Below are 23185 nucleotides of genomic sequence, written 5' to 3' on the forward strand. Positions count from 1 at the left end.
TAACGATGCTCATCAGGCAGGCGCAAGCTCTCAAAAGTACGAGCGACGGTGGTGCTAGCTTTCCAGCTCACAGTCCAGGACCAGACACACAGCAGCCTCCCCAATCCAGCTTCTACATTGATACTTCGGGTGTCCTCGCTCAATCGTCCAGCCAGATGCTCATACTGAGAGTCATCAAGGGACTTCAGCCTCGAGCGCTTTGATTCTCAGTGACATGGACCGGGCAACCAATCCCAATTCCTTCCCACTGAGTCTTGACCATGCACTTCTTCCTGTCATAGCACTCAACGTCGCGCGCGGTATTTTGATAAACTACTGAATTATATTAGCCATGCAGACTTCCACGTCCTCACCTTCTAGTTGCCCTGGTCTAGGCGTCAGTAGTAGTATTGTTGGTTTCCTGCCGGAGTCTCTTATTCCTACATCCCTCCAGCAACAGACCCCCCATTTCTCCTGGATTGACTTGTTCCCCTCTCGAAAGCTACGCGACAATCTGATCTCAGCGTTCGTAGAAGGACTTATAGATGAAGGAGGTTTGGTTGCCGATTTGACTGGGAATATATTGATGAGTTGGATTGCAGTAGCCCTGCAGCCCAAGTGGCATCTGAAAAGTTGATTGAATCGGGGCCATTGAGTAAGGCTGATGAAGTATTATTTGTTTCAACTGGGTGTTCAAATAAGTTTGCAGCTCGGGAGCTCGGTATCGTGGCTTGGTCTAACCCCTGGCTTACCAGTGGATTGGAGATTACTGAAGCCTTCGCGCAGAAGCGGGGTTTTCTGCTGAAAGGATGCACGGATATTGTTTTTGCGGCCAATCAATGGATGGAAAGGAGAGATGAAGAGCCATTGGTGGTTGTGGTGTAGAAAGAAAGCATATGAGTAATGCAAAATCCAAGATCCCCAATGTATTGGAAACACGGTGAATCCATAATTACCTGTCCGCGGGGGTTCAGATCTGTCTGCAGAACTCTGAATTTCTCAAGTGAATGTAGAAAGGCTTCAAAAGCACCCAATCTGGTTGACTTTATAGGACCCTCTTTCACGGCACGGGTTCGTATAATACTTGCGGGAAATAAAATTAAGAAAGGCGGGTCTTGGAATAGCACCAAGGAATAGCTTGAAGGACCAAGCGACATACCACCACGCTTCAGCCGAGTGCGATCTACCACGCCTCGACTAATTGCTAAGTATGTAGGGATGTTTGGACGGAGCAGGGATCAAACAGTGTTCAGGCAAGTCTATGCAACTGGATTATATTAAATAGAAACAATTGTCCCATCAGCATAGTCCACACGAGCGACATCCTTGCCGTGGATGTATCGAAACCATCCAATAATATAGATATCATTCTGTCCCTGCCATGTCAAACATGTAACGGATGATATAAACCCGCCTGACGTAAGTAAGTGCATTTTGGATCAGAGAGGGAGCGGGCCAGCTAGAAATCCATGCGGATCTCAATGAGTTACAACACACTGTAAGAGTTGCCCTATGAAGACTCATTAAGTATTCTCTCACCTCGATTGAGTTGGCACTGGAAGTTGTGCTGCAGTCTTCGATAGCTTGGTTCGAGTGTATTATATTGCAACCGCTCTCCCTCCCCAAATTCCTTGTCATGGCGCAAAGTTTCCAGAAAGCACTCTTAATTGCCGTGGAGCAAAAATGTTACTCCTCTCCATGGCTTCGTTCGTTCTTCCCAGCTTTTCCTTTTTAAGATTCGGAGCACATAGTACAGAATCGCTTTATTTCAATCAGGAAATCCCTACCTCAGGTGTTGTAGCCGTGATAACCTCGGTGAGGCAGCTCCTAAACCCTTCTTAGCTTTCTAGAGAATCATTTAAGCAGCCCAAGAAGCCACTGCGACGACGTATCTCTTCGGTTGTCCAAAATCAACCTGCGATTCAGTGGTCTGCTTCTTTCGTAGTCATTCGCCTTCATCCAAGGTCCCATGACAGCTATATACCCCTCTATTACTAGTCCTCTGTTTGTTTCCCCACTTCTTAACTATTCTAGAGATAGCCCATAGATATCTTTCACGTTGAAGGTTAACTAACCCTATTCTTCTATATTTCAGAAGCACAACAGTGAAATGTTCACTCGGCGGTACCACGATCGCAGACTGTAGCTACACTTTCTGTGACCGCCAACCTATCTTCGACACCACCACACATCACGACTCTTACTTTAGCTGGCGTAGATGTTGCTTTGTAATCCACCCCCTATATTTATTGTTGCGGGCACAGATGTTATCGAATCGACGCTCGCTTCCTAGAGTCTTCCGATTTGCACCGACAGAAGTACTCCTACGCTAACAAATGAGAGTCCAATAACGACAACAGCTCCAACATCGAGTTCCCCAAAGCATTGCTCCATCTCCGGTCTTCGCGTCTACTTCAACATCTACCTCAAAGAATGGCTCACCTCAGAACACTCTCCAGGCTTGGACCGTGGGAGGGGTAGTAGCGTTGCTGTTACAAATCTGGAATAAAGTAGTGCCTGACCAAGTGGCAGTCGGATTAAAAATTGCAGTCAACTTGCTCCCTGTTGTCCGATAGAATACGTCTAAGCCCACCCAGACCAGGCACTACACTTTGTTGTAGGTCGAGCGTATTGAACAGAAAGGGGTCCAATCTTAGCAGCCTTCGGAATCTGCTGGGCGGCAGTAGTCCAGAGTAAGGGTGGTTGAGGGCACGCTATTCTTCCAGATTTTCCCCTCGATTTCCTGTTGTTAGATTGTAAAGAAGCGAGTACTGTCTATAATTTACATACCGCTCCAGCAGTAACGCACGTGGATTGTGAGGTTGGAATTTGAAGGCGTTCGGGAGATGGCCTTCCCTTTACGTCAATGGCAAGTCCAACGCCTACATCCGCATTCACCGAGAACCCCGCACCCAGAACTGTGAATCCCACATCATAATCCGGGATGAGAATCAGATTTCTGGCATAAGCTCCTAGCGTTCCATCCTTGGTGTAGAAGTCCACAGCACGTCTTGTTCATGCGAGGGCCAAGCAGATCTAACGGTTCTATTCTCGTAAAGAGCACAAGATGAAGTCGTCACTATTCGCAACTCTTCGATGGTGTCTCTTTTTACGTGTTGATGTCAAGTTTTGATATTGCGAATAACTTTCCTTGCAAATATTTGGACCGGGGGCGATTCAAACATCCCATGTGCGTTTGTTAGTGGTTAATTGCACGAAGTCATGGCTATTCGAAGCTTGCTGCGTCTATTTTGGAAACGCTCGAGTTGTGAACGGCCCTTGTAGATGGTCCCCATGGCCGCCCCTTTTGGGAACAAAATCTGCATGAATGGGACTGAGTCATGCCGACAGACTGAACAACGTTGATCTCCTTCTCTCTTCCTTATCAAGATCCGGAACTTGGCTTCATTAACGGCTGGGCTCTAGGGGGGAGCTCCACGACAGCGCTCGAGAACGTAGTCGTTATTGGGAGAGGATTTAGGCTTCTGTGCTAAAGCTTTAACGATACCTAGCGGCCGGTTTTGAAAGAGGAATGGCCGCTGCATATGGTTAAGCCACGGGGTCTTATTGTCCTCGCGACGCGAATACTCTTGGCTCGCATGCCACACCACCTGTGTCCGGGCTTGCGGGTGCTCGTCCTTGGCTGCTTCTTACACAAGCAGGATCTCGTCATGGACGGGACGCAAAGGTATGCTAGACAATCGAATAAGATGAGCCTAGATTGAAATCAATTTCTTTAGGTTAATAATACCTCGCAAGACACGCAAGCATTAAGACAAAAACACAAGAAGAGAAGAGATTCCTCGGGGGAACGTGCCCTCTGCTACATATGCATCTGACGTGCCTTCCGTGATTTCTTTTAAAAGACGTGTCTCTTCGATAAGAAATGGAAATAAGAGATGCATTTTCGATGAAAGATGATCATATTATCACGCTTTAGTGAATTTTTGGGGAAAGATGAACATGTGCAATCTCGTTTTGGACGGGGAGTCTGGGGACAACATCGTTTTCGGGCGAAAGCGGGAAAACGGCCGATTGGAAAGGTAGAAAGTGGTCTTTTCAAGAAAAATGCAACCTGCTATAGGGATGTATGAGAAGCAAGAACGCGCGTCTAATGCCGGCTCGGTGAATGCATCGTACGATAGTTGCTGTCTCACCTAGGGCTACCTAGAGAGTGTTGCTAGGCAAGCTGTTGAGAGAACTATTAATGCAAGAAGGATCCCACAGGAAAGCGACGAAAGACAAGTTCAAGACAATTTCGTTTCTTCTATTGTGATAATCGCTTGACGTACTCAACCGGCCCACGGTATATGTTCTTTGCTTTGAGGAAGTAGTATATGAGCGCTACGACGATAACGAATCCCGTTATTAGAATATTCCAATTCATTGCCGCTGCATTCGGATGCGGGGAAGCCGGGAAGAAGGGAAACACAAATGCCAGAGTCAAGAAGCATAGCGCAATGGTGTTGATCGCTAGACCGGCTCGTCCAAGGCTGAATCTAGATGGTAGAAGGGTTTCTCCCATTATTCGCTTCCTCGCAATGCAGGCGATAGCAACAATGTACGAGGCGACGGTCCCAACTTGACCGATTGAGATGATGATATTGAACGCGATGGTGGAGCCGATGATGATAAGACTGAGGAGTGTGCTGAACATCAAAGTTGCCAGCACAGCGTTTAGAGGAATATCCCAGTTTGGACGTACCTAAAACTGTCAACACGTTTTCGCTGTGGGAATTCAGCGAACTTACATAGGCAAGGGTACTTGAAAAGGGAAGTCCCTTATCCCGGGCGAAGGCGAAGAGCTGGCGAGAAGATGTTGTGACCAAATTGACAGCTGAGAATAGGAGCAAAATAGCTACTAGTGCCGTCAGGATCGATGTCCCAACACGAGACTGAGTCGCATTCAAGACAACTTGGATGTAGGGCTGGCCGGTCGTGGTGGTGAGGACTGAGGTTACATCACCGAGAGTTGACATGACGGTAATTGTCATGACAAATCCCAGAATATAGTTCACAGTGGCAGTGGCTACCATGGACCTTGGAAGCACGTATGAGGCGTCTTTCAGCTCTTCGGACAGGTGGCATGCTGAATCTGCTCCAATCAAGGTAATAACGGGACCGGTCATGCCAACCAGACAAGATAGACCAATACTTCCCCAACCGCCATTGTCCTGGAAGTCGGTCCAGACTTCTTTAGGATCGGACCGTGGAGCCATGACCCACAAAACGACGACGAAGGCAAAGAATCCGAAGATGTGTAGGATGACTATAATGCCTTCGACCAAGGGAAGCTTTCTCACGAGCACAGTGTTCCACACCATAGCAAAGATAGTGACACCAATACTAAGGAGGGTTCCATGCCATCCTTGAACAACATAATTGGGTACATTCAAAGCGATGAGCCCTTCAAATTGTTGAGCACACGCAAAGGAAATACTGGCCATGGCGGCTTGCCATCCAATCACAGCAAACCAACCTTTTTTTTCATTAGCAACCACTTCGGAATTGAAGAATGTTGGGATACCACGTACCGACCATGTAGCTGAGGAATTTCTGATACTTCGGCGGCGCAAACTCAGAAACCCAGTGATATTGTCCTCCGGAGGTTGGCGCCCTATATCAGTCAGCGATGTGTAGCAACGCGGCATAAGAGACTGGTTACATCGAGGCCATTTCCGCCATGGATAGGACCACGAAGTACATTCCCACACAAACAACGAAAAACATCCAAATGCCACCGGCTGTCCCCCCGTTGGTCAACGAGAGAGCCACGATGCTGTAGTTGGATCAGCCAGGTCCAAATCATACAATATGAGGGCCGTACACGAGTGCGAATTCCCAGGTTGCACCGAGGACCACCGAGTATCCGAAGATGGATGGGAAGCGAAAGTTCCGCTGGTAAAAGCTTCAGTCAATGCGCCTCTGCACAGTGCAAACAAAAGACCTACTCTCAATTGTGGCAATTTGCCCATGCGGTTCATGTCCCGAGTATCAAATTCAGTCCCCCGCTTCTCTGACGTCACAAGATCGGCGTCGTCGAGTACATCGCCATTGCCAAGGCTGTCCTCGAGCACGGCGTCGCCTGGTTTTTTCGACATGATCGCGCAAGTAAGTGAGAGCTCGAACTCTAACACGAGAAGCTAGGAAGCACAGCTAGATTTACGGCCGAGGTGTGGGAGGGAAGAGCCTAACTTTAAAAAAACGAATGGTCCTCACTCCACTCCCTCTTTCCCCGCACCGAATATGCAACCCTGCGAATGAGAGGCTGGGACGGGCATAAGGACGGACGCTATTCTGAGTCGTGCCCATTGAGCGGCCGACGTTGCAAGCCCACGGCCGAACAGCCCCAATGGAGTACGTTTACCTCCGTACGGACCGCGGAACGCTGGAACCGAGTTCGATGCGTCCTCGCTGTGGTAAGTTTACTTGGCTTGCATCTCGATTGGAGCTCTGAAGGCAAAACCTGGAGAGTCCCAGCAGCTTGACTCACGCATGAGTTGGGTCGGGCTGGCCCGCCCCCGCTGTTTGTGCAACCAAACCCAATCCTCTTTCAGGACCAGTTGATTCTGTCGATGCCTCCACTTTTTGGTGGAACATTGTGCGCCTCAGCTGGAGAGACCTTGACATGCCTTTGAGCCCTCCCAGGAGATGATCCTTGAGAAATCATCTCACGGTCTCACCAAGCCTAGAAGGCTCCGCCCCTATATCAAGGGTGTCAGGAGCCAGGGTAGTGTGCCAATATGCTGGGTTTTGGGGAACAAGACGCTAGGCTTTGTACGAAAAGGGCTTCAGCAAATGAAGATCACCTCCCTTGTAGGCGGTTATGCATCTTTCTACCATTTTCCTTTCGGCGTATTCAGCCAAGTGTTCTTCACTCTCTGAAACCCCCTTTCGAGCAATTTGTTTTCTGCACCTATCCAATCGACGGGCGGCAGCACAAGTAGCAGGCATCCTTCCCCACCAAAAAAAACAAAACAAACCTGCAGCCCGACCGGTCGGATTTCAGCCACATCGCCAAGTGCGGCATAATCTCCACGTGGATTCAGTAGCATAAAACGCTGCTGAAAAATGCCGTGTTGCTCAGCTGTTCATATCAGTCATAGATTCCTCTGTCCTTCCGCTCGATGCTTCCGAGAGATGTGAAGCTCTCCCTGGGCTGATGACCGAACCCGATGTACTATCGATATTGCTCGTGAATGGCCGAGATTCGCCAGAGCATGTCTGCACTACCATTACCAGCAGCTCCAACGGGAAATCGATTCGCCCTCGTTACTTCGGTCAACAACAGCGCACCTATCATTATTGTTACGATTCTCTCTCTGGCCTTCTCGTTTCTGATCTTTGCGGTCAGGCTGTTGTTCGTCAAGTGGAGGCGACTCGCACTGGATGATGCTGTCCTGGCTCTAGCGCATGTATGAAATCTGCCGCCAGTCCTGATGTTGTGGTATTGACTAGGTTCCTAGGTTGTGGGGGTCGGGCAGTGGAGCTCCGTTTTTGTCGCGTTGAACAACGGTCTGGGGAAGAATTTGGCATTGGTCACTGGGACGGAGCAAGCTCGAATGGCGAGTGTGAGGATTCATCCCCATTGTCCCTACGTTCCTCCAGTATGTAGCCCTGCTACTGACAGTAGCATCTCAGGCTGTTCTTGCAAGTCGAACCCTCTTTCTGGTATCACTGTTCCTCTCGAAGCTATCAGTCCTCCTCGTTATCCGGTCATTGTTCTCTTGGGAGAGAAGAAGGAAGAAACTGGCCACCCATTTGGCGATCCTCGTTGTCGCTCTCTGGGGTTTTGCGGCAGCCCTGACGCTTTCGGTGCGATGTTCGCCGGATTATGTGCTTGGTAGAGGAGAAGCACAATGTCTCAATCATGTTCGTCCCTCATTGTAACGTCATGACTTTGCTGATAGCCCACAGTTGGTACGATTAAAAGCAATTATGGTTGTCGATATACTCACCGAAAGCGCAATCTTCGTCCTGCCACTCGTCTTCCTCAACGGCTTGCATATGGCTACACGAAAGAAGAACCTCGTTGTTATCGCCTTCTCTTCTAGACTTCCGTGGGTTCTACAGCTGCTCGTATATTGCTCTTGCTGACCCGGTACATTTGCGCAGGCTTATTATATTCTCGATTCTCTACCTCCGCTTTCAATCCAATTACATACGGATATCCAGCTCTGGTACCGCAATCGTCCCCGTTATACTCTTTCAAGAAATATACCTTGGTTACTCTCTCATGTCAGCGACCATACCTTGTCTCAAATCATTTGTCCAAGGCTTCACAACAGGAGGCGTAGGATACGAAAGGGATGAACCATGGTTATTCAGCACAAGCTCTTCAAGGGATAGGTTCAAGATGCGTTCGATAGCAAAGAAACTACCCTTGCCGACTCTGCCGCCCGAACCTCTACCGATGCCGCAGCCTGCGAAATTTCCGAGCTCACGATTACAGGATTCCATAGATACCACAGAGGGTGGAAGGTCGTTGAGAAGTCAAGGGTCGCAGCAGCCTATGATCTGGGAGGCGAGATGATTTTCGACTTTGAAATGGTGTATATTACGATGTAAAGTTATCATTTCTTTTGAGGAGCATATCGGGTGCCTACAAGGTCGGGCTAAGGGAAATTCATGGTAGAGGAGTTACGGGCATGGGACGAAAACATTGGTGCGAAGGGAAGGCTTCCGTCGTTGACTTTGTATATGAAATAGGCGTCTTCGATATATTTATCATTCCGCTAAATGGAAAAAAGATACAGTCCGGTCTCTCCTACTCCTTGACTTCCTCGACCTTCCGAAGCGTCAGCATAAGCTTCTCCCCCTTCGGACCTGCCAAGAAACTATCTTCCTGCTCAATCCCCTCGTCATCTACAATCTCTGTCTGAAAATTCGAATAAATCGTCACGATAAGGACCTTCAACATATACGTAGCGAAATGACTCCCAAGACACATCCTGCCACCGCTTCCAAAACCCCACCACCATCTGTCCATCTCCCTCCTCTTTACCTCACTCTTGCCTAGCCAGCGAAAAGGATCGAAGGTTGAAGGGGAGGGGAACACGGATGGATTGCGGTGCATGCAATGTGCTGAAGTCCCAACCGTTATACCCCCAGGAATGGTGTAGCCTTCAATGACGGCTCCACCTTGGGGAGTTACTCGCGGAAGGAGCGCAGGTGAGGGGGGGTAGACACGGATTATCTCTTTAAGGATCGCTTCCAGAAATGGCAAGCCATCGATGTCTCCATAGTTGGGAAGGTTTGCTTCTGAACTGGGAGAAAATAGTGGTGGGAGGGTCAGGAGTTCGGACCGGAGCTGGGCCTGAAGGCCAGAATCGCGCGAGAGCTCCCATTGGAGATAGGTGAGTGTGATGCGTGTCGTTTCTATTCCCGCGCCAAGGTGGTCGAGCATTTCTGATGCCACCGCCAGGTTGATGGGATTTGGCAAAGGAGACCCAGACTTTGAGAGGCGGGTTGAGAGTTCGGAGTACACTACGGGGTGTGATGAAGCACCAGACAATGTCTTTTGTGAGCTCGCTCCTGCGCTTTCACATAGAGACAGGATGAGTGCGTCAAGCTCTCTTGAAGCCTTCTCCTTCCCCGGAAGACCTCGAGTCTTGGTCCGAAAGTTTTGCATCGTCTCCTTTCGGGCCTTCATGTTGCGGATAAAGTCAGTGCTATTTCCGGTACCGAATAGGTATGAGGTCATGAAGTCCGCACCCAGTGCCTGATTGAGACTATATGCATCGAATGGCTCTGCGCTCTCAGCAGCCTTTTGAAGTATTGGAAGCAATCTCTCGACGATCAACACGCGCGACAGCTCCTGTAGGTCAATAGAGCTACGGATATAAGACTTCGAATAAACATGCGAAAGCATCCGTTTTTGTAGCGAGTGAGGTTTGTTCTCCAGCATTGACACCAGATTAGGAATACCGAGATTCGCAAGTTCAGAATACCACACCGTCTTTTCAAACGCGCCTGTATATATTTGGCGCAGGCCATCGAGCGACGCCACGCTTAGCTCATTGGGACTCAACTGCACGATCGGACCAAGTCTATTGTGAGCTGCAAAGATGGATTGTATTCCGGTCTTACCATTTCGGCGCTTCGAGCGGATCCAGAGGCTGGAGACGGGAGCGGTGAAATGTGCTGGGGGGATTTTTGAGAGTTGGGAGACAAAGACTGGGTAGATGACGTAGCGGTAGAGAAGCAAAACGGTAGAAACCAGGGTGAATAAAAGAGGCAAGTTGAGCATGATGTCGTTGAAGTAAGGTGTAGCATGAGTTCAAGCCGCCAGGTTTCTCAGGTTGCGTGGGCGAGCTGACTAAGCCAATAGAAGTATCCACGGGCCAACCGCCCATACCCCCCAACCGCCCACCCCTTTTCACAACAACGACATAAATCCGAAATTTTGAGTAGATATTTGTAATCAGCGACCTGGGTATAGTAATTCAGGAAGTTTTTAGCATTTTCCTAGTACTTTAAAAAAAATCACAAAATTTTGGTGTTTTACCTCTAGCGAGGCTCTAGTGAGGAAATTGATAGCAGGGCAAAAATAACAAAATTACTGCCTATGGCGATTCTAGCCGTATTACTAGTTTGAAATAGATATATAGCTGTCAGGATATCGAAAATACTATAAAGTATTAATATATAATAGGATTTGTAATTATAATGAAGGTATAATTAAAAATCGAATGTTTTAGGGTGGGCGGTTGGGGGGTATGGGCAGTTGGCCCGTGGAGCAAGCAGTGTGTGGTGCGGTGCGGGTCGTATATCCCAGATGGCGATTGCACCCAGTGATCTTGCCATTTCCAGGAGATCGTTGAGATACCTTGGCACACTTACCATACTGAAGTTTTTATCTGAATTTTTTTTTTAAGCTAAGGCTAAAAAAAGAAATTAAATAATTCAAGTTTGGTTTGGCCCTCGCATATACTTTTATTATAGTGCTGGTATTACCAGCCACCAAACCTCGATATTACTCCATGAGGCGGGATATTATGTTTTCATAATTGCCAAATATCTTCAGGGTAATAAATCTATTGGATATACTTCTCGGTGGTGGGTTTCCCTTTATCTTAAGGACCTTACCTTTTTTTGCCACGCTGCACATGACTAGAGGTCGCTGGCGTTCATACGCACCTGTATCAAACCCCGAGCAGTAGCAATGGGATGTAGAAACGTATAAACATTGGCTTGGCATAATTGAGAAATAACAACCGAGTGCCAGCCAGAACTTGCTCGCTGGACTTGCTATAAGTTACGTTTTCTATTCTCGTAATTCTCTGTCTCGCTCACATTCAGCCAGCTTCGCAAAGGTAAGGTCCTTAAGATAAAGGGAAACCCACCACCGAGAAGTATATCCAATGGATTTATTACCCTGAAGATGTTTGGCAATTATGAAAACATAATATCCCGCCTCATGGAGTAATATCGAGGTTTGGTGGCTGGTAATACCGGCACTATAATAAAAGTATATGCGAGAAGCAATATAAAAGAATAATTAAAATAATTCTTCATATTAGAGTTCCTATAATTAGGAGAGACAGTATTAGCAAATAACAGAAGTTAATTTTTATTAATTTTGGTTAATTATTAGTATTATAAACGGTGAGAGAAAAATCGATTTTTTGCTTGGGCGGGAAGTGGGTTTGGGCGGTTGGTGGGTGAACCCTTCCTTCTACATTCGTATTCTATTCATTTGACACATTGGCGGGGGTTGATCGTACGCCGCTGGACTCAAGTCACTAACCCGAATTTCATTCAATCCGTTCATTGAGCACAGCCCTAATTTGCAGAATACGTTCGATGATCCCAAATGGGTCGATAGGCAGCCGCAGGTGGATAGTTAACTCTCGCTATTGCAAGTTTTTGCTCAGGGCGTTGTCACCGCTGTTTCACTGGGGGACACTTGGTCTCCGACTGAAAATTTCTGTACCTTCTGGCAGCTATTACCCTGGCAGTTGCAAAGGGATGTCGTCGTTGGCTACTTCGTATTGCCTTCAATGTACCAAGATCGATTTCGACTTCTTTACCAAACATTGTTTAGACCGTGCTAGGCATGCGGACCCGGGGGACTTCAACGTGGAATTGGGGTACCACTCAATGGATAAATGTGTCAATCACAGCTAACACCGGTGATACATCGTAGTGCACCTCGTATGTTTCTTCTCACAGTCATATCAATGCTGACGCTTAGTAGCGATCAATTTGTGGTTACAAGCTCAACAAGGGTGATTTCAGAAAATCCAACCGATCGTGTCATATCCAGTACTTGGATACATTTATTATTGGCCTAGCCGCGCTCATAGATCCACGAGGCTTGATGTGATAACCTCTCTTCAGCCAGACAGGATAGGGAATAGTCTAAACTTAGTCCAGTCGGACCGCATTTTGACTATTTAGTCCAGTATTATCGTGTTATAGTCCAGTCTAGTTCGATTAATTAGGACTGAGGTCTGGGGCCCCGGACTACGATCTGGACCGCGGTTTGATCTCAGTCTGAGGGGGGGAGCTCGCTTAATTTATAAGAGAACTACCTTTAGCGTCCTATTTATTAAAACACTTAATTATTAATATATTAAAATTAATTTTAAATTAAGAGATAGCTTAGATCTGGGGCTTTAAAATAAATTAAATCTTATAACTCTCTCTAAATTTTTTAATATATTTATTTCTCTTTTCAAAAAGCAAAGCAAAAAAACTCTAAGAAATTTGTGGGTTTATAAATAAATAAGAAATAAAATATATATTTATAAATACTTAAGAAAAAGAAAATTAATTTTATTAATTTTATTTAGCTAATTATAAAATTAGTAAGGAAATAAGTATTATATTTAATTATTTAAAGCTATATAATATTATAAAGGATTTTGCTTAAGATACTAAAATAAAAAATATTTAATTCATAATAAAGAATTCTTAAAAGCATTAAAAACTAACTAGTTTAATAATAAAAGTCTTTTTTTATATAAAAATATTATTAAGGTTCTATATATTAAATTTATCTCTATTTATAATATATTATTATAATTAATTAATTAAATATCCTGAATTTCGAGTTTTTTTTAATTTTTTTTAAATAAAAATATTAATTATTAGCTTTCTTTTATATATAAAATAATTTATAATTAAATATTTTATTAATTTAAAATTAAAAGAAATAAGATTAAGCTATAATTTAAAAATATATTTATTTTCTAAATATATAAATATCCCTAAATAATAAGCTAATTCTTAATATTATTATTACTTATTATATATCGAATTTAAGAATTCTAAAATAAGTTATATTAGTTATAAAGGAAATTAAAAATAATTATAAAGGAAAGAATCTTATATGAGTATTTATAAATATAATTTATAATTTCAAAATTATATATGAGCTTAATTATATTATTATAAATAATACAAGTAATAATAATATAAGCTTTATTAATTAATATATACTTTATATAATAATTTTATAAGTATTAGTTAACTTAGCCAGAATTACTTTATAAATATAATTTTATTACTTAAAAACTTTATTATTAAAGCTATATAATTAATATATTAATTAACTTTTTATTTATATTATTAATAAAATGAATTTAAAAGAAAACAAAAACCCTAATAAGCTTAAATAGATCCTTAAAAAATTAATTAATAGTAAAAGTTTAAGCTAATTAAAAAGCTTTATAACATTATAATAAATATATAAAAGTAATATTTAAAGAATATAAGAGTTTATAATATTAGGTAAATAAAATTACCTTATATAAAATAATAAAATAAAATAAAACTTTATAGCTTATATAATTAAAATAATAATTATTTCTCTTATTTATAAAACTATTAATTCTTATATAAAGTATTATTAATTAGAAGAAGTTAGTAAAAATAAGCTTTTTAATAAATACTAGGCTATATTATATAATATTTATAACTTCTTTAATAAATTAGCTTAGATTACACCTATATTAATATCTTTTATATTTATAATAAACTTTATTCTTAAGTAATTTAAATAAAGCAAGAAGTAATATAAGAAAAATAAAATAATAATATTAATATATAATTCTAGTTAGGCTAAAATAAAAAAGTATTATAATATAATAATAAAAAGTTTTACTTATATTATTATACTTATTTTGAACTCTAATATAAAATAAAGTAAAGTATATTAAGTTTAATTAAAAAAAGAAATAAGTTATATAAATATAAGTTATAATAAATAGCTTCTAAAATAATTATAAATCTGGTTTTTAAATCTTTTTAATAACTAGTATACTAGTATTTAAAGCCTTTAATAAAAATGCTTTCTTATAATAAAAAGAGTATTATTAAGTTATATTAAGTTTTAAGAATAAATATAAGAGATATTATATCTTTAAAGATATATATAAGATTAATTCGAGATTATAGTAATTCGAAAAAACTTAATAAATAAGCTATTCTAATTTTAATTACCTAATATTAGCTATTTTAAGTATTTTTATTATATTAATTAATTCTAAATATTTATTTTCTAGTATTAAATTAATAATATTATACTTGCAAAATAAGCTTAATATAGATATTATTAAGGCTTTTGAATACTTAAAGTTATAATATAAGATTAAAGGATAAGAGAGTGAGTTTAAGTACTTAGAAGAAGTTATTAAAGCTAAGATTAAGAAAATAGAAGTAGATCACGTGCAGACTAAGTAAACTGCAGTCTAGACTATGCCCTACCCTGGCCAGAAAACGCCTCCCCTAGGGATCAAACCCCCAAATTATTTTGCAGTTTATTCTGTTTCATGCATCACAAGTCCTATCATGGAACCATTTGCAATGGCACTTCGTGTTTGACACCCAGTCCAGAATGACAAATGTCATAACGTGTATTTTTGTTATCTGCTCCCTAATTTCTTTCCCCCATCAACAGTCTACCTCCTAGGTCGTGACAAACGAGTGACTAAAAGATGACAAAATCCAAAAACAAATGACGCAACTATCCAAACCAAACCCTTCCGTGCATGGCACTAAGAAGCCGCCTCTCCCAATCACATTCTTGAAGGCACAGCTTCGAGATCTGGTCCTGAATGCGTCTGGGGATTACTAGCAATGTCCCAGGTTTTCTAGACCAGGAATCAGAGGCTCGATTTTATTAAGACAGTCCCAGGAAACTTACCCGTGGTGCAGGTATCATCAGTATAAAACCCATTGACATAACATCCCCAATTAACAGCATAATCCCAGCTACTGTTGAAGTGATTAGCCTGCATTATCCTAATATTCCAGAGAGAAAACCAGTTCTCCCTCCAACATCATGTCTGACGTACCAATTTTCTTCAATACACGAGCCCGTATCATAACAGCTGAATGTGTGGGTTGTCCCCTCATCGAATGTAGTGCGGACAGGGTAAGAAAGCCCTGGACCTTTGCGGCAGTTGACGGGGCCGCCAGAATTGACGATGAAGCAATCTACTCTTGCATTGGTATTGGCTAAGCCAACTCCCTCGGCTTCCCGGATGGCCAATCCCCTTGAGGAGATGTCAGTGACGGGTGCTGGAGCAGCAAGCACCGCGGCCGGAAGGAGAAGGTAGGTAGCAGTTGACAATAGCATTGTTGACGGTTCTCCGTGAATTACTCGTTGATTGATACAAATTGAAGTTGGCACAGAGCGAGATTACTCTTCATTTCAAAAAGCGCAGCGCCCTTCATATACTGTCCAAAACTCATGAGCTGTTGCACAGTTACTATCAGCGATCTCGATCTTCAACTTCTTCGGAGAGCCTCTCGTGAAACCTTTAATGAAGTCTGCTGATCTGCTGAGTTCTCTGAAAATGACTGCCATACAGTACTCTTAGGGCTTTCTCACCAAGTATCTATGCACTTATCCGAAATTTACCAGAAAAACAGGTTTAATGACTGACTAGTTTTGGGCCTGTACAACAGCGCACGAAGGCAACTGTGGATCAGAGTGTTCACCTCGTATTTTCGAGGAACACAAAATTTGCATGACCGGGATCAGAATTTTTTTTGATGCTTGGACTGAAAGACGTCCTGTCTTACATAGAAAGAAACAGACTTCTAGACGAAGACACGATATGTAGACATGAGACGTTGCAACTGGAACGTTTCACCGGGGCGTTCGGAAGATTTCTGCGAGGTAGCATCAGCTTTCAGCTTTCGAGGAAACAAAACTAAGCTTTACTTCCTAACGTCCGTAACGCGGGGGTGTATTACTTGGTAGCTTATGCGTAACCACCCACAATCGTTTTGGTACGAATCTGCTAATGACGGCACTGCAAAACTCTCTACGGCTGAATTCTGTTCTCTCATCTGACCCAGTGTGTCAAATGAATAGAGTAGAGTAGAATAACGGCCGTTACTCTTATTCTATTCAAGCTAAAAACCCGTTACTCTTATTTTATTCATATATTATTCGAGTTATTCATGAATAACTTGAATAACGCACGTGATCCGTGTACGTGATTGAGCTAGCCTAATCGGGTAAGGCTTCGGGGAGGCCCGCACCTAGCGTTACCTAGCGCCACCTCGCTACCCAATCAGATGGTAGTGGCGCTTGGTAAGCGAATCGAACCTTAGCGATATTTCCAGAACTACCGTAAATTACGATTATATTAAATTACTAATACAAGAGATAGAAATTAGAAATCAAAGGACTAGAATCTTCGAGCTAAGGCAAATCTTTGTAATTAGAAGAATCGTAAAGCAGACTTTAGAATATTAGAACTTTCTATAAGAATATGCCGTTTTCCTCGATTTCACTTCTTTCTCATACTTTAATTTCTTATAAAAAATTAACCATTACTATTACTATATTACTTTATATTATATATACTCGAAAATGTCTTAAGACTCCTCAATTAAGCTTAATATAAGTCAAAATCACCCCGATTTCGAATTAAGGCCCCTTAATAAGCAAACTTCTTTTTTTAAGAAAGGCTACTTAAAAAGGATACTAAATCCTATATAAGAGAATATCGAGGATCTCCGTATATATACTATTAAGTATATAATTAAAGGGTATTTATAAGTTAATATATTAATTTTTAATTAATTTTTTACTAATTAATTTAATAGTAAAACATGGCTTAATTAATAAAGATTACTAGGCAAGCTCTGGAATCTTAAGTGTATTATAAAGCTTAATAAATTCTGTCTAGCGAGAAGTTATTATTTGAGTAAGGCTAAGCGAGAACGTAATTCCCTAGTAACCTCCCCGTAACTGAAAAAGCTAGCGCCTATGCTAGATATATAGCTTAGTACTAAAATATATAAAAGAATCCGTATATTAGGATTTGTTAAGGATATTAAATTCCCGCCGTTTTATAAGGGATATTAGATTTCCGTATAAGAAAAAGAAAAGGAAAAAAGAAAATAGCCTAGTAATCCCGATTATTCCATACCTACTAATATAATACTTTTAGTCTGACTCCGAATTATCTCGTTATTATTAGGTAAAAAAGGAATAATAAGACTAATTTCTCTTCTTATAGTTACCTGACCTCGGAATACTTTATTCTCTACCTAGCTCATATACTAGTTACTCTTGTAATATAATATTTGGAAACTCGAATTCGGTACTTGATTTTTCTAAAGTTTAGTAAGTGGGATATACTAGTTTTGAGACTCGGAATCGGTAGCTTAAGCTTAATTATCGGAATTAGCAGGATTATCGGAATTAGTAGCTTGGGCTTAATTATGGGATTCGGCGGGTTAAGATTTAGTAGCTAGATCTAGTTTATAATAGTCTTAGTTAGAATCCTAATTATTATTAATTATAATAGAATTCTATTTGGGTACCGGAGTCGGGATTTCCTATTTGAGGGCTAGGTAGCTTTTTATATTTGCTCCAGATTTCTATATTAAATACCAAGTATTTTGGTATTTAATTATTTACTTATTAGGACTATTTTCCTTACGAGAGCCTAATATATATATAAGTAGGATTAGTAAAGAGGCTTATATTTCGGAGATTAGAAATACCAAAGCTTCTTCTTCTATAGCTTTCCGCTTATATTTTCTATTCCGGGAACTAAGGAATCTTGTTTTAAGAGTACTATTTTCTTAGTATATTTCGTAATTAAAGCCCTATTTGCTCGGAATTCTCTCTGGTTTTAAGATAAGATTAGGGTTATCCAGGATTTCTCCCTTGAATTCTAATCTAATTAGTATTAGGCCCTCGGGTTTTAGTCCTGAATATAGTAGTAGCTTTTGGTAAACTAGAACTATATTATTAATTTCTTATATATTAGCCAAGTGGCCTTTTAGGTTTTCTTTATCTGGCTATATTATATACCAAGAACTCCGGTACTAGACTAGCTATTTTACTTAACTATTCTTTAGGTAATAGTATTATATATATTCTAGTAAGATATTCGAATAAGTTTTCTCGGATTCCCGGAATACTAATATTTCTCCTAAGATTATTACCTAATTATATCTTTTCTTACTAGGACTAAGAAATCTTATCTTAAACTAGCTATATCTTTAGTATATTTTATAGCTATAGTCTATCTTGCCTAGAGTTCTCTCCGGTTTCCAGACTATAGGAAGGTCTTTTAGGATTTCTTTGCCTTTGGGAAGTTCTTGAAATTAAACTAATTTCAATTTTGCTTTTACTAATAATTTCGGAGGCTTTAGTTTAGCGGCTCCTTATAATATACTTTATTACTAGAAATCGAGCTTTTATTAGTATAAATCTATTAGATTTCCGTATATTTTATAGTACTTCTTTGAATTTACTAGAGGCAGCGAGTCTAATTCTTCTTTATTAAGGAAATTTACTAAACTATTATTAGAATTAATAAATCTTTCTATATCTAGTATTCCGGAACTATAATAACTATAGGCTAAGGAATCCTATATAGTCGATTTTGCCGATTTCTTGCCTTTTAAACTAATAGCTAAAGCTAGTAAGGTAGCTTTTTATTTTCCGTATCCCCGATTATTACTATCCTAATCCGAACCGGATTTAGCTTTAGGTTCAGGTTTAGAATCCGTATTATTATTTATAGGGCTAGGCTTACTATTCTTAGCTATAGTATTCTTGGAATTATTAAATTCTAATATTACTTTCTTTAATATTATTATAAATCTATTAATAATAACGATTTTATTACTTATTTAATTCTCTTTAAACTTTATAGAAATCTCTATTATATCCGTAATAAGCTATTTAATATAATTCTTAATCTCGGAAACTCTTTATCTAGCTACTTTCTAGAATTCTTCTACTAGAATCCGGTTCGTTTTTTCTAGTATATTAGATTTCTATACTAAGTCCTAGAACTCGCCTATAATCTACTAAATCTTTTTCTAAAGCTTTGTATTTTCTATCTTAGTAATAGTGGAAATCTTCTCGGGAAGTAGATTAATTCCCAGAGACTACTTTATTATTAGAATAGTTAGTAATATTAGGGAAGTAATTGCTTTTACTCTTACTTTTCCGGGGTTCAGAATCCTATCTGCCTATTTTTCTTCTTCTTTTATAAGTATATAATCTTTAAGAGACTAGGTACTAATTTTGTTTTCCTAATCTAGTAAGTTTTCATATATTACTATATCTTGGATTATAAGAGGTAATTCGTTAGGGCCTAGAAAAGAATAGCTAATATTTCCTTATATCTCAAGAAGTTTTCCCTCGGCTATAAATACGAATACGAAATTAGCTATGGTTTTTTAGCTAATCTTTCTGCTTTTAATTACTAATATTCCGACTCCGGTAGTATGGTCTAACTATTACGAATCTGCCTATTTCAGATTAGGATAAAATATTTATTTACTATTAATCCCGAATAGTAATCTCTAGTCGGATTCCTCTGGCTCTGGATTAAAAATCAGAACCTATTAGATATTATTTTACTATACTTTATTTATATACTTCTTATATCCCGATTTGCCTTAGTATAGTCCTAGTATATATTCTAATCCGAAATTTGCATTTATAGATTTTAGGCATATATCCAGACCTATTTCTTTTATTATTAGCTAATTTCTTAGAGATTTACTAGAGCCCTTAGTAGGGTTCTCAGGCGGTTTAGGTTCCGGATTCTGAGGTAGTTTAGAGTTCTGGGGTGGCTTAGTTATAGTAGTATTAGGATTCTGGAGTAGTTCAGGTATAGTAGTATTAGAATTCTAGGGTAGTTCAGGTATAGTAGTATTAGGATCCTGAGATAGTTTAGGTATAGTAGTACTACTATCTAAAGCCATAGTAACTAGAACCGAAATCGGGATAACCGGGTTATAATCTAGTTTCTGGCCAAGGGAAATAAATAGGGTACTAGGATTTCTAGAAAAAGATTCTAGATATAGTAATTAATATTTAATATTAAAGTTAAAGTTATTATTAATATTATTAAAGAAATATAGAAGATTAAAGTGCGGAAGCTTTAAAAATAGTAATAGCTAAGTATATCTAAAATAATATTTACTTTATACTAGATACGACTTATTTTTATATATAAATATTATATTTCTATAGATAATTATAATAGTAAAGAGCCAGGATATAATATAATTAGGATTTCCGTGGTTTTTCTTCTTTATAAATCCTCTTTCCCTTAGTATAATTTCCTTATATAGCTTATTACTTTTCTTTACTAGCTAATTATTTTACTTTAAATTCTATAATAGCTTCTTTAGTATTTTAAAGCTTTATAAGTAGAAACTATTAGTTATTTTCAAGACTATATTTTTTCTAGTAAATAAGATATTAAATATATCCTATAGGACTAGTTTATTTATTAATAATCTTTTTGATTTCCTATAATTTCTAATACTTGGTATCTTCTTTAATATATACTAAATCCGGTTATTTAGGCCGAGATTAATTAAAAGAATTCTTTTTTTTTGAGGTAGGCTTGAGATATATAATAGAGAAAATATTATAAATCTTCTAATACTTGGGAATATCTAGATAATATATAAGCCTGCCATATTACTAGATAACTAGAAAGAATCTATAGTATTACTAAGAAATCTTCTTACTTTTTACTACCGGGAGCTTGTAATTCTTATATAACCGAATATATACTTTATTTCCGGTATTAAAGAAAAGGGGTTTCCTAGATTTATTATACTATACTTTTACTAATATCTATTCTATAATAATAATATTAGAAACCTAAATCTAATATTCCGGGATTCTCGTAAACTTTCTAAATAAATTAGAACTAAATAAGTCAACTATATTATTTATTATAAATCCGTATAAGGCTTTATTAGAAGCTTTTCTAATAGTAGTAGAAAAGGTATTATTTAGTATAAATTATAAAAACGGAAGATATTTTAGCTAATTCTTTTTATCTTCTAAGTAAAAGAAGAAATATCTTAGTAAGATCTTAATAATCTAGTTAGTACTTTTGCTCTAGCTATTTATCTATAAATAATAGGCTATTAAAAATAGAAGCTTTATATCAAGTTTCTTAAATATTTCCTTCTATATTTCTAATAGGAACTTTATATTATAGTCAGAAATAATAACCTTCGGAATTCCCTAATTAAGGTCAAAAAGTCTTCTAGTTAAGGTATTATCCTATTACTATATATCCCAAGTTATTATTCCTAGAATTATGGTATATTTTTTATTAATCTTTTCTATAATTAATATAAGGTACTTGAATTCTTTATAGGATTCTAGTAAGGCCAAAATGAAGTTAATAGTAATTATATAAAATGGGCCTAGAGATTCCGGAATCGGTTATATTAATCTATAGAGAGTATAATGCTTGGTTTAAAGAACCTGGTACTCGGGATAATACTTGATCTAATTCTCGAGATATTAAATAAGGTTCTAGATAAAGAAGCTTTTATTAACTATTCTAGTTATCTTGGCTAGTCCTAGGTATAATATGTTTCTATAAACCAAGTTAAAAACGTCTTTTATATAATTCGGGGAAATATATAAATATTAAGGGATTTTATTCTAGGTATATTAATAGATTAAACTACTATGGATCTCGAATAGCAAGATAGCCCGGTTTTCTTTTAAAGTATTATTTTTCTCGAGCTAGGTCCGAATTCTATTCTAGTACTTATTAATCTCGTAATTATTAAGGAATTACTTCTTGAAAGCTGGCTAGATTTCAATAAGAGTAGCTATAAATATATAATTCTTATTAAAATCTATATAGAATTCTTCTTAAATAGATTTATCTAGGTTTATATTACTAGTAAATAAAGTATCTAGTTCTCTATCTTCCTTATTTACTAGTTTAGTTAATTTCTTTTCGTTATTAATAATTACTAATTAGCTAAGAGTATTAGGTATAAAGTTTGCCTTATCTGGTTTATAACGAATATCTAGCTAAAACCGGGAGAGGTATTTAGCTATATAAACCAGATATAGATTTAATTTTTCTATTAATACTATTAAAGTAAGATTTGATTTCTTAGAAATACTAACTAGTAAGAAATAATTAGTGAAAATTATAACTAGAGCGAGCTAATTCAATTTAATAATATAATAAAGCTTTCTTATAACCTAAACTAAACTAGCTATTTCGAGTTCTATAAGCTAGTATCTGGTCTCTATATCCTTAAGGGTTCTAGATAGAAATATAATTAGCTCTATCTTAGTTTTCGGTAAGTAAGAAATCTTCTTTATTATTTTATATAATAGATCTCTCTTAATATAGTAAATAATAGTACCGATTTCTTATTACTTAGAAGTATTAAGGTTATAGAAAAGTACTTGTTCTGGATTTATATAAACTAGAATAGTATCTGCTATTAGAGCTTTCTAAAGTATTATAAAAGCTATTCTCTTTATACCGGTTAGATATATAAAAGCTTCCCGTACTATAAAGGTCTTTCTCGGGTTTCCTTTTACTAGAGCCCGCTTAAATAATTCGGTCTTCCTATCCTATAGTAGCTTGGAAATATATATATAGAAAGGAACCTTATCTCTAAGCCATCTGGCTATTCCCAAATAGGTTTCTAATTTCTTGGCTATCTTCGGGAAAGCTAATTTGATAATAGCTTCTAATTTTTCCTTTATTATAAATATTCTAAAAGAATTTACCTTCTTGCCCAAAACTATAACTAATAAATAACTAATAAAGCATTTCTTTCCCTTAATAGTAATATTATATCTTACTAATATTAAGAAAACTAATCTGAGGTATTATAGATATTTCTTATAGGCATAATTAGTAATAATAATATTATTAATATAAGCTTTTGCGAATTCGAAATTCTTTAGAATAATATTTAT

General features: G+C 38.6%; 5 protein-coding genes across 5 annotated transcripts; 2 read left to right on the forward strand and 3 right to left on the reverse strand.

Moving 5' to 3' along the window:
- The first annotated feature begins 241 nt into the window (after positions 1-241).
- Positions 242-942, forward strand: K444DRAFT_722745 (uncharacterized protein). Its single transcript, XM_024888565.1, has one exon. The coding sequence runs from the start codon at positions 332-334 to the stop codon at positions 614-616; it is 285 nt and encodes a 94-aa protein (XP_024736806.1). The 5' UTR covers positions 242-331; the 3' UTR covers positions 617-942.
- Positions 943-4009: 3067 nt separating this feature from the next.
- On the reverse strand, positions 4010-6150 carry K444DRAFT_589584 (amino acid transporter). Its single transcript, XM_024878118.1, has 6 exons — positions 5931-6150; positions 5807-5877; positions 5645-5758; positions 5514-5596; positions 4731-5458; positions 4010-4684 (listed from the first exon to the last, which is right to left on the reverse strand). The coding sequence occupies exons 1-6, from the start codon at positions 6078-6080 to the stop codon at positions 4247-4249; spliced, it is 1584 nt and encodes a 527-aa protein (XP_024736807.1). The 5' UTR covers positions 6081-6150; the 3' UTR covers positions 4010-4246.
- A 906-nt stretch (positions 6151-7056) lies between these two features.
- Positions 7057-8629, forward strand: K444DRAFT_402268 (uncharacterized protein). Its single transcript, XM_024872536.1, has 5 exons — positions 7057-7394; positions 7446-7550; positions 7621-7851; positions 7897-8039; positions 8095-8629. Exons 1-5 carry the CDS (start codon positions 7179-7181, stop codon positions 8510-8512), a joined length of 1113 nt encoding a protein of 370 aa, XP_024736808.1. The 5' UTR covers positions 7057-7178; the 3' UTR covers positions 8513-8629.
- K444DRAFT_561577 (putative cytochrome P450 monooxygenase) lies at positions 8517-10228 on the reverse strand (the record flags this gene model as incomplete). The annotated part of the gene is made up of 1 exon (XM_024876947.1): positions 8517-10228. The coding sequence occupies one exon, from the start codon at positions 10226-10228 to the stop codon at positions 8747-8749; it is 1482 nt and encodes a 493-aa protein (XP_024736809.1). The 3' UTR covers positions 8517-8746.
- Positions 10229-15057: 4829 nt separating this feature from the next.
- On the reverse strand, positions 15058-15565 carry K444DRAFT_629766 (uncharacterized protein; the record flags this gene model as incomplete). The annotated part of the gene is made up of 3 exons (XM_024883108.1): positions 15058-15077; positions 15131-15201; positions 15282-15565. The coding sequence occupies 3 exons, from the start codon at positions 15563-15565 to the stop codon at positions 15058-15060; spliced, it is 375 nt and encodes a 124-aa protein (XP_024736810.1).
- Between the last annotated feature and the right edge of the window lie 7620 nt (positions 15566-23185).

The sequence above is a fragment of the Hyaloscypha bicolor genome (genome assembly GCF_002865645.1).
Source record: "Hyaloscypha bicolor E unplaced genomic scaffold K444scaffold_73, whole genome shotgun sequence".
Lineage (NCBI taxonomy): Eukaryota > Fungi > Ascomycota > Leotiomycetes > Helotiales > Hyaloscyphaceae > Hyaloscypha > Hyaloscypha bicolor.

Coding starts and splice junctions, on each gene's coding strand:
- K444DRAFT_722745 (XM_024888565.1), top strand. CDS start 332: ATGCAGACTTCCACGTCCTCACCTTCTAGTTGCCCTGGTCTAGGCGTC.
- K444DRAFT_589584 (XM_024878118.1), bottom strand. CDS start 6,080: ATGTCGAAAAAACCAGGCGACGCCGTGCTCGAGGACAGCCTTGGCAAT. Junction 5,759..5,806: donor ACCTGGGAATTCGCACTCGT/GTACGGCCCTCA, acceptor ATCCAACTACAG/CATCGTGGCTCTCTCGTTGA. Junction 5,597..5,644: donor ATGGCGGAAATGGCCTCGAT/GTAACCAGTCTC, acceptor TGACTGATATAG/GGCGCCAACCTCCGGAGGAC.
- K444DRAFT_402268 (XM_024872536.1), top strand. CDS start 7,179: ATGGCCGAGATTCGCCAGAGCATGTCTGCACTACCATTACCAGCAGCT. Junction 7,551..7,620: donor AGCAAGCTCGAATGGCGAGT/GTGAGGATTCAT, acceptor GTAGCATCTCAG/GCTGTTCTTGCAAGTCGAAC. Junction 7,852..7,896: donor AAGCACAATGTCTCAATCAT/GTTCGTCCCTCA, acceptor GATAGCCCACAG/TTGGTACGATTAAAAGCAAT.